This window comes from Pseudophryne corroboree, chromosome 1 (genome assembly GCF_028390025.1).
Source record: "Pseudophryne corroboree isolate aPseCor3 chromosome 1, aPseCor3.hap2, whole genome shotgun sequence".
Lineage (NCBI taxonomy): Eukaryota > Metazoa > Chordata > Amphibia > Anura > Myobatrachidae > Pseudophryne > Pseudophryne corroboree.
Window position 1 is genome coordinate 299,748,112 of NC_086444.1, and position 16,642 is coordinate 299,764,753.

Here is a 16,642-nt window from a genome sequence, read left to right on the forward strand (position 1 = left end):
CCCCCCCCCCCTAAACATTTTAAGATGTCAGTGACAGCACGTGCTTCCAAAAGGGGCATGGTCACACTAAAATGGGTATGGCCTTGCAGTAAAAGGCTACCTGACATCCCAGTTTTTGAACCTGCAGCCCCAGACATTGGCAAATACAGGAAAATAGAAATTCCACCATATTATGCGACACACAGTAATGTCCCTTGTACCATATGCCCCACACAGTAAATGTCCCTTGCACCATATGCCCCTCATAGTGATGCCTCTAGCACCATATGTCCCACACAGTTAATGCCCCTTTCACCATTGCCAGCCCCACTACCTTCTCGTTGTCAGGGGTTTCACACCACTGCCGCCTCCTCCCTCTAGATGCTTTCATGCTGCAGCCGTCACTCAGTCCCAGAAGGCTCTTCAGGGGAGTGACGTCCCTCCCTAAATGGCTGCCGCCACCTCTAGCATCCTTGAAAACTTCCTCCTCTGTGGCTGCAGCCATTTTGAGAGGGACATTTTCATTAGTATTTTCTGCGGATGGCCAAACCGCATGAAATACTAGGCAAGCAGTGGCTGCAGGCGCCCTGTACGAACGCACGGCTTGCCTGGTTCTTAAAATAGCCCATGTAGTGTCTTTTGAAAGATGTGACTAGACCAGTGGTTCCCAAGGTTTCTTAAAACATGGCGCTCTAGAGTATTAGCGTTTTTTTTCATGGCACCCCTAGGATAAAAGTTATTTAATACATTTTGAAACAAAATATTAAATGATGTAAATTGTGCCTACCTGTCATCCTTAGGGTCCGTTATGTGATGGTGTACAGTTGTCCACATGTTTTATGATGGGCAAAACCAGTGCTGTCAATCACTTTGATCATAAATAATTTGATTTGGTCCTGGACCACCAACCCAAGGCACACCTGCAAGAGCTTTGCGGAATGCCAGGGTGCCTAGGCACACAGGGACTAGACCAACTTTCATCCAACTAGTTGGTTGGAATTAAAGTCTGGTAATGGATTGAAGCAAATGACAGTCTGTTTTTTAGACAAGTTGGTTAAATAGGTTTGATTTGAACAACTGAAAGATATTTTTTGTCTGTTTTCCTTGGTTTAGGAGCATGTTGCTGTTGTCCGCTTCACGGTCGTTGGAGCTGCCTTACAAATATCAGTCTGTGTCTAGATATGTGGATTATCAATACACAAGGACTGTCTTTATTGCAGGTGTCACATTTGTATGTCTGGCTTTTGCATTGCCTATAAATACTTATTTTTTTTTTTTTTTAATGCAAGTACAAAATCACTTTAAAGTACCCAATATTATCCTGTAGCAGATCTGTGTTCCATAAGTGATTTTGCAAGGAGTATTTGTATACTGTGCAGATGCTGCCAATTTGATTTGCATATCTGTTCACACTTCTGTAAAACAAGGAGCAGCTTTGCTACACTAGGAGTAATTGCATTGCAACATATTTAAGTAGAGGCGGCTTTGTGACCTTTAAATGTATTATGTTCATAAAGTGCTGGGCTATGCATTTAATATTAGTGCATTTTAAATTTGGAGCTGAAACCTGGATTCTACCATTGCCAAGACTTTTTAGGATGTCAGGGTAGAGTGGGTGTGATATGATTTACCGGCGTTCGGGATCTTGGCGGTCAGAAGACCTGACTACGGAATCCTGATGGGGTAGGCAAGTATACCCCTCCACCGGTGGTGCCTGACCGCAACCCTTCCCGGGCGTGCCTAACACCCCTCACCCCCCCCCCCCCCCACATGGGATAACGCTGACAGTCCCTGCATACTTACGATAGGGGTGTCGGGATTCCAGCGTCGCCGTTCCGTCCGCTGTCTGAGTTCCTGGTCAGCATCACGATACAGTAGTGTACATATACCAGCGTATAGTAGTGTAGCTGTTGAAATTTATACAAAGCAAATACAGCTTATAGTTATGTGCAAACTGCCAGTTCTGATGTTATGGGCCCTACACACTAATAGATTTTATTGAACTATATGAACGTTATTGTTCATTAATGAACGAGAACTCGTTCATTTCATTCAGTGTGTAGGCACCACCGATGAACGATACGCGGACCCGCGCTCGTGCGTCGTTGGTGCCAAGTTGCTTATGCATGGAGGCCAATATGGACAATCTCATCCGTATTAGCATGCAGTGCTATGGAGCCGGATGACGGGGGGAGTGAAGAAACTTCATTCTCCCTGTCACCTCCCCCCACCCCCCTTCCTTCCGTCGGGCAGCTCGGCGGCGCATCGTCGAGTGTGTAGGGGGCGTTAGTAATGATCTGCAAGGTCTGTGGCATGAAATCGGTAACCATTTGACTTTTCAAAATGATTTTGGTAGCTGTTATACTGAACAACTCTTATTGTCTTTTGGGGAGGGATGCGGTTAATATACCACCTGTGGTCAGAATCCTGACCTAAACCTGGTATTCCCAGTCGGGTGGTGGGTCCACACCACCACCCGCGTGGGAATAAGACCTGTGGCAAGCGCAGTGAGCCCACGAGTGGACTCTGTCGTGACACCGACTGGCGGGATGCCGCTGTTGGGATTCTGACAGCCAGCATTCTGTCCATCGGCCAATCATACCGAATCTTTTGGGGGGACACGTACACCATTTATCTAATCTTTGTTACAACTGAATTGAGTGTTGTCCAATCAGGTAGTTTTTATCAGTTGTGGTAAGCAAGCAAATTCTTCATGTTTTGTACAGTAGCTCAAAGCACAGATTACATTTAGATATACAGGTACAGTATCGGGTGAGTATCGCCAAGCTTTGGTGGCCCTAATGGATCAGTTCCTGTTCCACTGGCTGGAGTCAGGCTTGTCCTGTGTTGCAAGGGGACAAAGTTCTCCCTTTTATCAATATTCTTGCCTATGCCTAGTTTAAAGCAATTCATTTCTTATAATTTTTGTGTTTTTTGTTTTAGACTTTTATTTTTATTTTTGTATTTTGCGTGACTGCAGAATTCCAGATTTTTGGAGCCTTCAGTGGTGTCACGTGTCTCTTGGCCATTGACTTTTAGTTGGAATTAAGTATTGGAGACTCTGAAAGCACCGTTGCTCCTTCTGCTGTGATTACAAGCGATTGTGACCCCACTATCTGAACATTTTGTCAACAAACCTGCTGTAATCAAAGTGTGAATGTATTATTGACTGGTATACTGTTTAATAACAAGATGCACTATCTAGTTAAAGGATGGCTTGTGTGAATGTACCATGCTGTCAGGAGATTTTCTTGTCTATGGGGTAGCTATACTTAATCTTCTAAAAAGGAAAAGCGGTGGTGTTGCCCATAGCAACCAATCAAATTCTGTACAATTTATTAGGATGCGCATTAGAATCTGGTTTGTATGGGCAACACCACCACTTAATTCTTAGTAGTTTAAATATACCCCTGCGTCTCTAGTCTTTTACAGCTTACAGTAACCGTTGCACTCTCTCCATCTCTACAGCTGTTCATAAACAACGAATGGCAAGATGCAGTCGGCAAGAAGACCTTCCCCACTATTAACCCTTCCACTGGAGAGGTCATCTGCCATGTTGCAGAGGGTGAAAAGGTAAGTGCTAAACCACTGGTCATTATAGGCTTTACCAGAGGATAAGCTCCTTGATGGCATTCTGTAAAACCCAGGTAAGTTGGTAACTTACAGATGCAAGGTCGCTATGCTCTCTTTTACCTGGTGGTCTGGATCGTTGTGCTAGATGCAGATCATCAGAGCGGTAAAGGGGATGAGTCCAGGCATAGAGTTGTTCAAAGAATTTGTCTAAACAGAGAATTGGTTTATTAAAGAAGATTATTAACTTTTTACAAATTTCCTAAACTTACGATCACCAGCTGGTTATAATTAGATTCACTTGTCGCTTCTTTCACAATAATTTGTACAAGGAAAATAATACAAAAATTATTCTGGAACGACGTGTCCCGACGACATCTTTTGCAGGAACAGTGCAAAATTTCCTGGATCAGTGATACGGATCTATACCTTTAGGCATGTACACAAATGTTTATGTAATGAGTTCTTAAAATATGCGTGCAAATAACATCACCATAACCTCGTTCACCTCTGTTAATACATTTTTAACAACTGTACAATGTGCATAGAAGGAAGCACTAGCTGTAGTTATGTCCGTTAACCTGTTGAGAAGGCATCGGTATATACAGTATATGGATATATATTTAAGTCTTTTAGGCCATGTTACAGTAATAGAATGAAGCTCCAGTCTTGGCTGTAGTAGCACAGAGGAAAAAGGCTGATCCGGCAAAACAGTGAATAACTACTTCATTAGCTCCGCTGCTATGAAACTATTGCCCAGATTTAGCAAGCCTTGGAGAGTAATAAATAGCACGGTGATAAAGTACCAACCAAGCGGCATCTGTCATTTTACAAAACACCCTGTAACATGGCAGTAAGGAGCTGATTGGCTGGTGCTTTATCACTGTGCTATTTATTACTCTTTAAGGCTTGATAAATCTGGGCCTATATCTTGTCCTTGCTGCAGCTTGGAACTTACAGACTGTACACAGGGAATATATAGTGTAGCCATGTATAAAGTGTGTGTGTGTGTGTATATATATATATTTTGTATTCAATATATAATGGTGTATTCATGTATGTATATGGATTTATTAATTTGTGTGGTAAAAGATGTATAATATAGTGTAAATATAGGGAGGTAGGAACTGTGGTACAATAATATAAAGGAACAGACTCCTTTTAGCAGCGCTGAAGGGGTTAAAATGCATTACATTGGGCACTATGGAAGAAGCTGGGGAAGCTTCCAGAGTGTCCCCGCGCTCATAGAGCCAGGGTTCACGCGGGCAGAGCGGGAAAACAAGGGGGGCCACGAGAGGCTGAAGGGCCGCGTGCCACTAACTGGGAGAATATAAAAAGCGCTCCCCGTCGGCACAGCAGTCTGCTGATCCCCCTTTGTAGAGCTGGCACCTGAGCCTCTGGCGCTGCTGAGAGCTGGGCGGCGGCCAGAGAGCCTAGGGAGCACAGCCGGCAAAAGGCAACGGAGAGTGCGGCTAGAACAGGGCGGCCGGAGAAGCGGAGAGCGGAATCGGGGGTACCTGCCAGCTGCCCTCCGGAAGCGGCAGCAGAGATCGCAGAGGTGCTGCGCTGCTGTGGTGCCTTGCCGGGTCATCCAGGCAGCAGGAGAGGACGGCGTGGTCTGGCGGGGTGCTTGCGGTGGCCTGCTGGTGCCGGGAGCAGCAGCGGAAGAAGGCTGAGGGAAGCTCCGGTCAGCGCCATAGCAATGGTGACGCTGAGGCCGGAAGAGGCAGTGAAGCTCCGGCCAGCACCATAGAAACAGCCGACGCCAGCAGCGGAAGAGGCAGAGAGAAGCTCCGGCAGAGCACCATAGCAACGCTGACGCTGGCTGGGTCTCTCCTCACAAGAAGCAGAGTGGCCTGAAGCTGATGCATGCACAGGCAGAGAGAGAGCGACACTTATCTGGCAGGAGTCGGAGCGGTCATTTCAGCAGCAGTACAACTGAAGCGTGAGTGAAAATTATCATGCACCTCACTCACACCTTAGCCTAGCATCACGAAGTATAAGTAACTATCATATATCCAGTAACTCTTATACAAAGGCTATGAACAACAGTGCTAGGCAGCATTAATTGAGCAGGGGATATATATATATATATATCTATCAAATAGAAACAGAAGGACTGCGGCACTCAGGGACGTCATGAGAAAATAGCTGTATTAAGTACGATACATCATGGCATCGACGTTTCGGGGATTTTAACCCCTTCCTCAAGATGCGGTAGAAACGTTTCTACCGCATCTTGAGGAAGGGGTTAAAATCCCCGAAACGTCGATGCCATGATGTATCGTACTTAATACAGCTATTTTCTCATGACGTCCCTGAGTGCCGCAGTCCTTCTGTTTCTATTTGATGTGCATACTTTCTGAGGGCACCGGGGCATTGTTCAACTCTCCATATCAAGGGAGTGCCGGGCTGTTGTTATATATATATATATATATATATATATATATATATATATATATAATATATATATATATATATATATATATATTAATTAACCGGAGTGAGTTACATTAATATATATCCTGCATTATTTCAGGGAGAGGAGCGTAAAAGGCGTTTTATTCCAATATGTCAGAAAGTAGTCTCCTGTAACCATTGACTATATTATAGAGTTCAAAGAGTGTTAGCAGGATCTGAACTAAGGATATTGTATGTTATATTGCTGGGACATTGAACAAATGCTAGCACCAATTGATGGCATACCACTTAAGCTTACGCACTAACTCACAGTGCATTGATCTAATTGTGCCATATGTGTAATATATATATATATATATATATATATATATATATATATATATATATATATATATATATATATATATATATATATATATATATATATATATATATATATATATATATATATATATAATATATATTCGTGAAGCCATAGGAAAGAGCTGTTAGCTGCTGAGAGAAGGAGAGTTGGAGAGTCGTTACTGCTGCACTGGGGAGCGGAGGTGTTAGTGCATCTAATCTGCTACCTACACCATATACCAGCAGCAATATACATTTATTTGTCACAGGAAAGGAACAGATCACATTAGCCTGCACAAATAACTATGGCACTCCCAGTTGTCAGCAATAAAGCAGTGTTTAAGCGCTGGAAAGAGGCTGCATAAATTGTCCAGGGGAATATTAGGGACAGAAACCTAAGTCACAGTTTCAGTGCATACAAAGTGGATAAAGGCAAAGTCAGTTAATATATAGTAAAGAGAGAGCTCTACATTACTCGTACGGAGGAGTTTATTGTCCAAAAGAACCCGCCATATTGTATGTAATTGCGAAGAGACTGGTAGTTAAGGGCTGGAGTATGCAAATTAACGGAGATCCACAGTATATTCCATTTAGGGGTATATGCAATTGCGGTCGAATTCCCGAAATTGTCGAAAAACTGGACTTTTTCGCAAAATAAAAATAAAAATCGACAATGCAATTCAGTACTTTCCGTCAAAAAAAACGGACTTTCAAAATTCGACTTTTTGAAATTCGACTTTTGTCAAATTCGACTTTTCTGCAATGGTACAAATGCAGCAATTCGACAAAAGTATATTCAATTGAAGTTTGGAAATTCGACAACAGTGCTTTTAGACAGTAAATTCGTCATTTTCAATCCGCCACACTTTGGTGGGTGAATCTAATAAAAAATTTTAAAAACATGTTTTTTTTATTGGTAATAGCATATCTATTTATATTAGAAGGGATTAGGTACTTGGTTTGTCTTTTTGGGAGGCACAAGTATTATTTATATATTTTTAAAAATATTTTTATTTTGTTGTTTTTTTTTTTTTTAAATGGAATGGTAAAATCCCGAAAAAAAATGGCGTGGGGTCCCCCCTCCAAGGCATAATCAGCCTCGGGCTCTTCGAGCCGGTCCTGGTTCTAAAAATCCGGGGGAAAAATGGACAGGGGATCCCCCGTATTTTTAAAACCAGCACCGGGCTCTGCGCCTGGTGCTGGTGCAAAAAATACGGGGGACAAAAAGAGTAGGGGTCCCCCATATTTTTTACACCAGCATCGGGCTCCACTAGCTGGACAGATAATGCCACAGCCGGGGGTCACTTTTATACAGCGCCCTGCGGCCGTGGCATTAAATATCCAACTAGTCACCCCTGGCCGGGGTACCCTGGGGGAGTGGGTACCCCTTCAATCAAGGGGTCCCCCCCCCAGCCACCCAAGGGCCAGGGGTGAAGTCCGAGGCTGTCCCCCCCCCCCCCCCATCCAAGGGCTGCGGATGGGAGGCTGATAGCCTTGAGAAAATGTAAAGAATATTGTAGTATTAGTAGTATTAGTAGTATTAGTAGTAGTAGTAGTAGTACAAAAAATACCCAAATAAAAACAGGAGACACACACCTTGAGAGTAAAACTTTATTGCACACCTGCCGACACACACATACTTACCTATGTTGACCCGCCGACTGCCACGTCTCCTGATCCGACGATCCGGGGTACCTGTGAATAAAATTATACTCACCTCAATCCAGTGTCCACATATAAATCCACGTACTTGGCAAAAAAACAAACCGCATTTACCCGGACCACGCACTGAACGGGGTCCCATGTTTACACATGGGACCCCTTTCCCCGAATGCCGGGACCCCACGTGACTGCTGTCACCAAGGTCCCTTCTGCCAATCAGCGAGTGCAACGTCCTGGCACTCTGCTGATTGGCTGCACGTCTGAGCTGTCAGACAGCGCCTCGCAAAGCCTCTCCATTATACTCAATGGTGGGAACTTTGCGGGTAGCGGTGGGGTCACCCGCGGTCAGCGGCTGACCGCGGGTAACCCCACTGCTACCCGCAAAGTTCCCACCATTGAGTATAATGGAGAGGCTTTGCGATGTGCTGTCTGAGGTCACACGCGCATACAGCCAATCAGGTGAGTGCAACGAAGTTGCGCTTCCTGATTGGCTGAAGGGACCTCGGTGACAGCAGTCACGTGGTGTCCCGGCATTCGGGGATTTATATCTGGACACTGGATTGAGGTGAGTATAATTTTATTCACAGGTACCCCGGATCGTCGGATCAGGAGACGTGGCAGTCGGCGGGTCAACATAGGTAAGTATGTGTGTGTCGGCAGCTGTGCAATAAAGTTTTACTCTCAAGGTGTGTGTCTCCTGTTTTTATTTGGGTATTTTTTTTCCAGTAGTACTACAGGTACCAGCGGGCCTGTTTTTCTCCCGCATGCTGGTACTTGTGGTTCTCCAAGTACCAGCTTGCGGGGGAGGCTTGCTGGGACTTGTAGTACTACAGGAAAAAACAATATTCTTTACATTTTCTCAAGGCTATCAGCCTCCCATCCGCAGCCCTTGGATGGGGGGGGACAGCCTCTCGGGCTTCACCCCTGGCCCTTGGGTGGCTGGGGGGGGACCCCTTGATTGAAGGGGTCCCCACTCCCCCAGGGTACCCCGGCTAGGGGTGACTAGTTGGATATTTAATGCCACGGCCGCAGGGCGCTGTATAAAAGTGACCCCCGGCTGTGGCATTATCTGTCCAGCTAGTGGAGCCCGATGCTGGTGTAAAAAATACGGGGGACCCCTACTTTTTTTGTCCCCCGTATTTTTTTTGCACCAGGCGCAGAGCCCGGTGCTGGTTTTAAAAATACGGGGGATCCCCTGTCCATTTTTTCCCCCCGGATTTTTAGAACCAGTACCAGCTCGAAGAGCCCGAGGCTGGTTATGCTTTGGAGGGGGGACCCCACGCCATTTTTTTCCAAGTTTTTTTCCCGTTTTTACAAAAACGGAACAAATCCGTCAAATCGGCCGTTTTTCGGCAGCGGGACTGTCGAATCCGTTTTTTATTGCATATGGTCAATTTCGGCACCCACTTGCCGAAATTACACTGTCGAATTGAAAAACGGCCGATAATTTGCCGCGATTCGCCGCTAATTGCATATACCCCTTAGTGTCTTTAACCAAGATATTGCCTTACCTAAGAGACAGGTTACATTTAAGCTGCATCAGGATAGAGAGGACACTAATGACCGGGAATACTAAGGCATGCAGTTGATAAAGGAACATCGCTGCCAGAGATAAGAATTTCCATATTTCTAAGGAGTTCATTATAGAATTGTTCAGCTACATCCACACTTTTTTTATTGCTTATATAGTAAAGGAGGAACTAATCTATTACTGATGTTCACTACACCAGAGGAAAAGATAGGTAAAAAAAATAACAACAGACAAAAGAGAAACATAAGTGGCAATATATTGCAATATATTTGACAGCAATTGCTACAGTAGCATTCTGTATTGAGACCAGCACTTCTCCCACAGACTGCGAAAGGAAAGGAGAATATTATTACTAAAGTGTGATGTTAAATGTTTAGTATCAATTATTGTTTCTTTTATAAGTTATATGGGCCCTTAAAGTGCATTATCATATCAAGAGTACCCGAGGCACTCTAACACCTAACGGTGTTGCTTAACGAAGGTAATTTTTGTATTGCATGCTAAGTATCTTGTATAGGTTCTTAAGGGGAATTAGTGGGATAGGATAGTAAATGTAATTTGTCTTACTATGCTAGTAAAATATATTTGCTTTTAACTTTTTAAATACCTTTGTGATGAATAAATACATTTACTTATACTTACCATATGTAATGTGATTTGAAAATTCCATCCGGAGATCCTGGAAAGCAAACAGAAGAACAGGTATAATATTGTAAAGAATGTGCACATATATACATTTATGAGACAGACTGATTTTGCAATTACTATTCATCACTAGAGAAAGGCTTACCCAGGCAAGCCCAAAACAATCAGCTTGGGTGGAGGCAGAGATATAAGTAACCACCCCTTATCGAGATAATTAAAGATCTCCTATTAGAATATTAGGGGAGGGGTTACAATTGGGCATCTGAATGAAAAAGTAAATTAAGTGTCCTCTGTCAACTGGGCTTTGTATGCACGTCTTAAAAGCCGGAGTATACAATAGTCCTCCGGGGATAGACTCTTGGACCTACTAATGAGAGGTTTATCAATGATGCTGGCGTCTATAGTATTTAGCAACTGTTATATCTTAAAGTTGGCTACACACTAGATGACATGCAAACAATACAATGTTGCTAACAATGTCCATTGAATTCTCTGGAACTCCCAGACAAATGAAATTGGGGGCAATTCAGAGTTGATCGCAGTTGGGCAAAACCATGTGCACTGCAGAGTGGGGCAGATATCACCTGTGGTCGCCATGCCGCCCCCTCCTGCCCAGCGACCACCTCTGCCTCAGGCAGAGGCGATCGCTAGGGAATGACGGCATGCGCCGGCGCAGTTCTGACCCGATCGCTGCAGTTTATCGCGATAAACTGCAGCGAGCAATCGGGTCGGAATGACGACCCCCCCCCCCCCCCCCCCCCTAGTCTTTTTAGTCTTTTTTTTGCGTTGTAACCAAAGGGAGAAGACAGATTTCCAAGGTGCAGGCTGAAATGTGTGTTGCAAATCGGCACTTTGGTTGCACAAATTAGTACTTTCTCTGGCTGGGTCCACAGGATTATCCACAGGATAACATTGGGATATTGTCGAGCGACAACGAAAATGGCACCAAAACGGTCACGAGCTTTCTGGCCTCCCAGGATGCATTGGGGCCTTCACCATATAGTCCCGCCCACTGACACAGTCAAATCAGTTTCACCATATAGTCCCGCCCACTGACACAGTCAAATCAGTTTTTTTGCTTGGTGCGGCAGGAAGCCGCATGGTCACAAGGGCTGCTGTGAGAGCAGCCTCAAGCTTTTATTATTTTTATTATTTTATTTTTATAGACTTACTATATGGATTTTTGAGCGACTTATCTTAACAGCGTCTTAAACACATTCTAGAAAGAGTCGCTCCAACAACTCCCCACCGGGTTGCAACAACTCTTACCTTCGGTTATCAGTGCCGTCTCGACGGGCGTCTGTGTCCGATGTTCTAGCAGGTCCAGTAGACGTAACCAGGCTGTGGCCAGAGCATGGGGAGACGGTGAGTCTACAAACAGTGTGTTGATGCGCCGAACATCTAGAGTGCGACAGCGCTACACTCCGGGGAGCATAGGCGGCAGGACTAGGTAGAGGCCGCGATCCGGGGAGTTTAAGTCAACAGGGGGATTCAGATGCTCTCCTGGCCGTCCCTCCTCCGAGTTCATGGCCAGTTCCCGCGGGTGTCTCGTTTCATGAACTTAATGACCTCAGTTCCGGCTCAGACGCTACCACAAGGGTACTCGGTCGCAGCTTAGACGCTGCGGTTGTGTACACTGGAGATAAACCCGCCCAGACCGAGTCTCAGGCCTTAGCGTCTGCATACACGTGGAAGTCGCTCAGCGTCCGTGTCCGTTGGTGAGCGTCCGTGTCCGGTATCCGTTATTAAGAGCGGCAGTGTACACCAGTAGCGTCTGAATCCACTCAGCGTCTTACGAGCGTATTTGCTTGGATATGGAAGTGTGGCGAGTCTCCCTGTATCCCGCTCTACGGAGGCAGGGTATACAGTACTAAAAATTCTCTCTACTTCTTAGTATGCATTGTTAATTTTTAGTACCTATTGCATATGAGACCTGTATATTACTGTGTTTTCTGCATGCTATGTTGAAAAAAGAACCAGTTTAAAACAGAAGTACAATTTTCCTACTTGTGTATAAGTTGTTATGGAGGTTGTATTCTCATATGGCAATGTCTAATGCATTAACATGTGACTGACTGCTAGTATGTGTGCTGACTTTTCTGTGTAATGTCAGTCCTGTTCTGACCCTCAAATCAGGTGCACTGTGGTCAGATTGATCTCACCTCTATATACTGACACATAGGGTGATTTTCAGTCACAAAATTGTGTAGTCAATAACAGATTTAATACCATGTCTGTGAGCGGCAAAAGTGATGAGGAGAATTTATCAAGCACTCCTACAGCCCTAACATGCTTATCTTGTAAGTCAGGGGTAATTGATATGAATCAATTGGTCACTTATGAGGGTTTGTGTGCAAACTGTTTCGCTTTTCAGCGAAGTAAAAAACATGAGTTGGTTTAACCACCAACAGAGCCACCATGGAATATGTTCGCAAAGACTCTATCTTCAATAACGGACAGGTTAACTCCGGTAACACCACCTCAAGGGTTAGGTTACACTATGAACCCATATATGCAGCTCCCTTCCTATGGTTTGGTTCCAGTATCCTCTACAAGCAACCAAGGGACAGGTAAGACTAAGACAGATACGTCTGTGTGGCAGACTACACAAGATGATACATCGGATGATGATGATACAATAGATTCAACTCTGCATGATGTTCAGTCGCAAAGCTTTAGTTCAGATGATGTAGCTGAACTTATTAATGCTGTGAAGGTTGTTCTCTCGTTGGAAGAGCCAGCCAAGACAGTGTTTAAAGCTAAAGCACCTGTATTTAAACGAACAAAATCAGTGAAAGCTGAATTCCCAGCATCAGATGAGCTGACAGAAATGATGGATGAGTCTTGGGCAGCGTCCAGTAAAAAGTATAAGATTCTTAAGAGATGGGATTCTTATTATCCATTTCCTGCTGTGGATTGTTCGAAAAGAGAAGTTCCTCCAAAAGTAGATGCACATGTTCTGCGACTAGTGCATAAATCTGCTTTACCACTGTCATCTACCTCATTGAATGATGTCACAGACAGAAGGGTAGAGAGCCTTTTGAAAAATATTTTTTCTCTAGTAGGAGCAGTGGTAAGACCTGCTATGGCTTCGGCCTGGGTAGCAAAGGCAATGGGCGAATGGATAGAGGAACTAGAGAATGACATCCCTTCTCCTACTAGGGAGCAAGAGGATCGTTTTTGCCGTTAAAGACAATCTGCCCAGTATTTGGAAGAAGCAGCAATTGATGTAGGTACAGTTGCTTCTAAAGCTTCAGCCTTGACAGTAGTCGCTCGCAGAGCAGTTTGGCTACGTACCTGGAAGGCAGATGCGGAATCCAAGAAAGAATTGGAAGCATTGCCTTTTGTCAGTAATATATTATTTGGAAAACCTTTATCGGATATCCTAGAATCAGAGGCTGAATCGAAAAAGGTCAGATTTCCGGCTGCTTATAACCCTAAGTCCAAGGGTTTAAAATTTCGCTCATTTCGTTTGCAAAGCGAAAGCTAAGGAGGAGCCTAAGCAACCCCAGTACAAAACCAGGGGTAGGAAGCAGTGGGCTAGCAAAAAGCCAGCTTCCAAGCCTGAACAGAAACCATCCAGCCTGAAGAGACTGGCCTCCGCCTGGAGGATTCCAGGGTTGGGGGCCGACTCCTTCATTTTGCACACATATGGCAACAGTCCACAGCAGATGCTTGGGTGCAGAAGGTAGTATCTCAGGGGTATGGGTTCCCATTCAGGAGGCAGCCTCCTCAAAGATTTTTTTGCACCAGCCCGTCTCGTATAGAGTCGAAGGCCAATGCCCTGCAAGAAGCAGTCCAAAAATTACTGCAGTCAGGTGTGATTGTCCCAATACCTCCATCACAAAGGGGACAGGGGTTTTACTCCAATCTATTTCTAATCCAGAAGCCAAATGGGTCATATCGACCAATTCTAAATCTGAAAATGTTGAACAAATACATATGGATCCCGAAGTTCCACATGGAGACGTTACGCTCCATAATGTTGGCTATGGAACCGGGAGATTACATGGTATCTCTGGATGTACGGGATGCTTACTTACATGTGCCTATAGCACTGTCACATCAGTGTTACCTCAGGTTTGCCATCCTCCAGGAACATTTCCAGTTCCAAGCTCTGCATTTCGGGCTAGCTACAGCACCCAGGGTATTTACCAAGATCATGGTGGTTATGGCAGCTTGTCTGCGCAAACAGGGGATAAGAATATTCCCATACCTGGACGACCTGTTAATCTTAGCACAGTCGCAAGATTTACTGTTGAGCCATCTTCAACAGACGATAGTTTGTTTACAGAGACACGGGTGGCTCATAAATTGGGAAAAGTCGTCCCTGAATCCGTCACAGCGGATGGTTCATTTGGGAGCCATATCGGATTCAAACCTACAGAAGGTTCTCTTACCAGAGAAAAAGATAGTCATGGTGCAGGTCATGGCTCAGGAAGCATTGCAAGCCCAGACAATGTCAGTCCATGCAGCAATGCGACTGTTGGGTCTGATGGTATCAACCTTCGACATGGTGCAATATGCGCAGTTCCACTCCAGACCGTTGCAGCACCTGACCAAATGGAACGGAAATCATCAGACGATAAAGAAGCAGATGATAAAGATTCCAGTAAACGTAAAAAGGTCTCTAGCGTGGTGGCTACAGACAGACCATTTAAACAAGGGGAGACCCTTTTGGAAAAGAGTGGCAAGTCCTGACAACAGATGCCAGCCTGCAGGGCTGGGGGGCGGTACTCGGAAGCCTATGGTTCCAAGGAAAATGGACCGCAAGGGAAAGTCGCTTGCCAATAAATCTGTTAGAAATAAGAGCCATTTACTTGGCTCTGGTTCAGGCAAAGGACAATCTACAAGGAAGACCAGTCCAGATCCGCTCAGACAATGCGACGGTAGTAGCATACTTCAATCAAGGAGGAACTCGCAGCAAGAGATTGATGGAGGAAGTAACTCCCATTCTAAAATGGGCAGAACTCCATCTCCCGGCATTGTCGGCAGTATTTGTCCCGGGTGTACTAAACTGGGAAGCGGACTTTCGCAGTCTGCACACCATTCAGGAAACCGAATGGGCACTACACCCAGAAGTGTTTCAGACACTGGTGAACAGATGGGGTCTACCAGAGATAGACCTTATGGCGTCTCGTCTGAACAACAAAGTTCCAAGGTATGGATCGAGAACAAGGGACCCAGGAGCGGTCCTTGTAGACGCACTGTCAGTAGAATGGAGGTTTCAGCTGGCGTATCTGTTCCCGCCAATATCTCTGTTACCCAGAGTAGTGAGAAAGATAAAATAGGCAAAAGGAGCAATCCATTCTAATAGCTCCAGCTTGGCAAAGAAGGCATTGGTACACAGATCTGTTGAGAGTGTCCATGGAAGCACCGATACTGCTCCCTCAACGTCCAGATCTGTTAATGCAGAGTCCTTGTTGTCACAGTCATCTGGATCGCCTGTCTTTGACGGCGTGGCTGTTGAAACCTCTATCTTAGAGGCTAAAGGTTTTTCGAAACAAGTAATCCAAACTATGCTTAGAGCAAGAAAGCCTTCTTCGGCCCGTGTGTATCATAGAGTATGGCAAGCCTATATTCACTGGTGTACTGGAAAAAATTTCAATCCGAGATCTTTTAAAGTAGCTAGGATTTTGGATTTCCTTCAGGCAGGATTGGATAAAGGGTTGAAAATTGCTTCCTTGAGGGTTCAAGTTTCAGCGTTAACTGTATGGTTTCAGCAGAAGATTGCTGATTTACAGGATATACGTACATTTTTTCAAGGAGTAGTAAATATTCAACCTACATTTGTTCCTCCTGCAGCCCCCTGGGATTTGAATTTAGTTCTTAAGATCTGCTCTCTCAAGTGGTTCAAACAGAGGACCCTGGAGAAATTTAAGTGGTTAACGGTTAAAGTTCTTTTTTTACTGGCAATGGCGTCAGCCAGAAGAGTGTCGGATTTAGGAGCATTATCATGTAAGTCTCCTTTCCTAAGTGTTTTTTTTTTTTTTTTTTTTTTTTCCAGACAGAGCAGTTCTCCGAACGAGATCTAGCTATCTTTCAAAGGTGGTATCAAAGTTTCACCTGAATGAAGAGATTGTAGTCCCAGCTTTTCAGGAATCTGGACTATCTGCGGGAGAAGCGTCGCCGGACGTGGTCCGGGCTTTAAGAATCTACATAGATCGTACTAGTGCCATCAGGAAAACAGATTCTCTCTTCATCCTCTACGGATTTCATAGAAGAGGATGGCCTGCTAGTAAACAGACGCTGGCGAGACTGCTCCGAATGGTAATATCAGAAGCTTATTCTCATGCAGATCTCCCTATTCCGGCTAATGTCTCTGCACACTCTACACGTAAGGTAGGTCCTTCTTGGGCAGCACAACAGGGTGCTTCAGCAGAACAGATATGTAGGGAAGCCACATGGTCTTCCATAAACACATTCATTAGACATTATGCCTTGGATACTTTTGCCTCATGACGCAGACTTCGGGGAAAAGGTCCTCCTGTG

The 16,642-nt window shown here is 44.8% G+C and overlaps 1 protein-coding gene across 1 annotated transcript in view; it reads left to right on the forward strand.

The window, feature by feature from the left end:
- Nucleotides 1-16,642, forward strand: part of ALDH2 (aldehyde dehydrogenase 2 family member) — a 125,515-nt gene that overhangs the window by 20,612 nt on the left and 88,261 nt on the right. Inside the window, exon 2 of the mRNA XM_063964395.1 lies at nt 3,448-3,552. Within this exon, the coding sequence (XP_063820465.1) occupies nt 3,448-3,552 (105 nt within the window). The remainder of the gene's footprint in view (nt 1-3,447; nt 3,553-16,642) is intronic.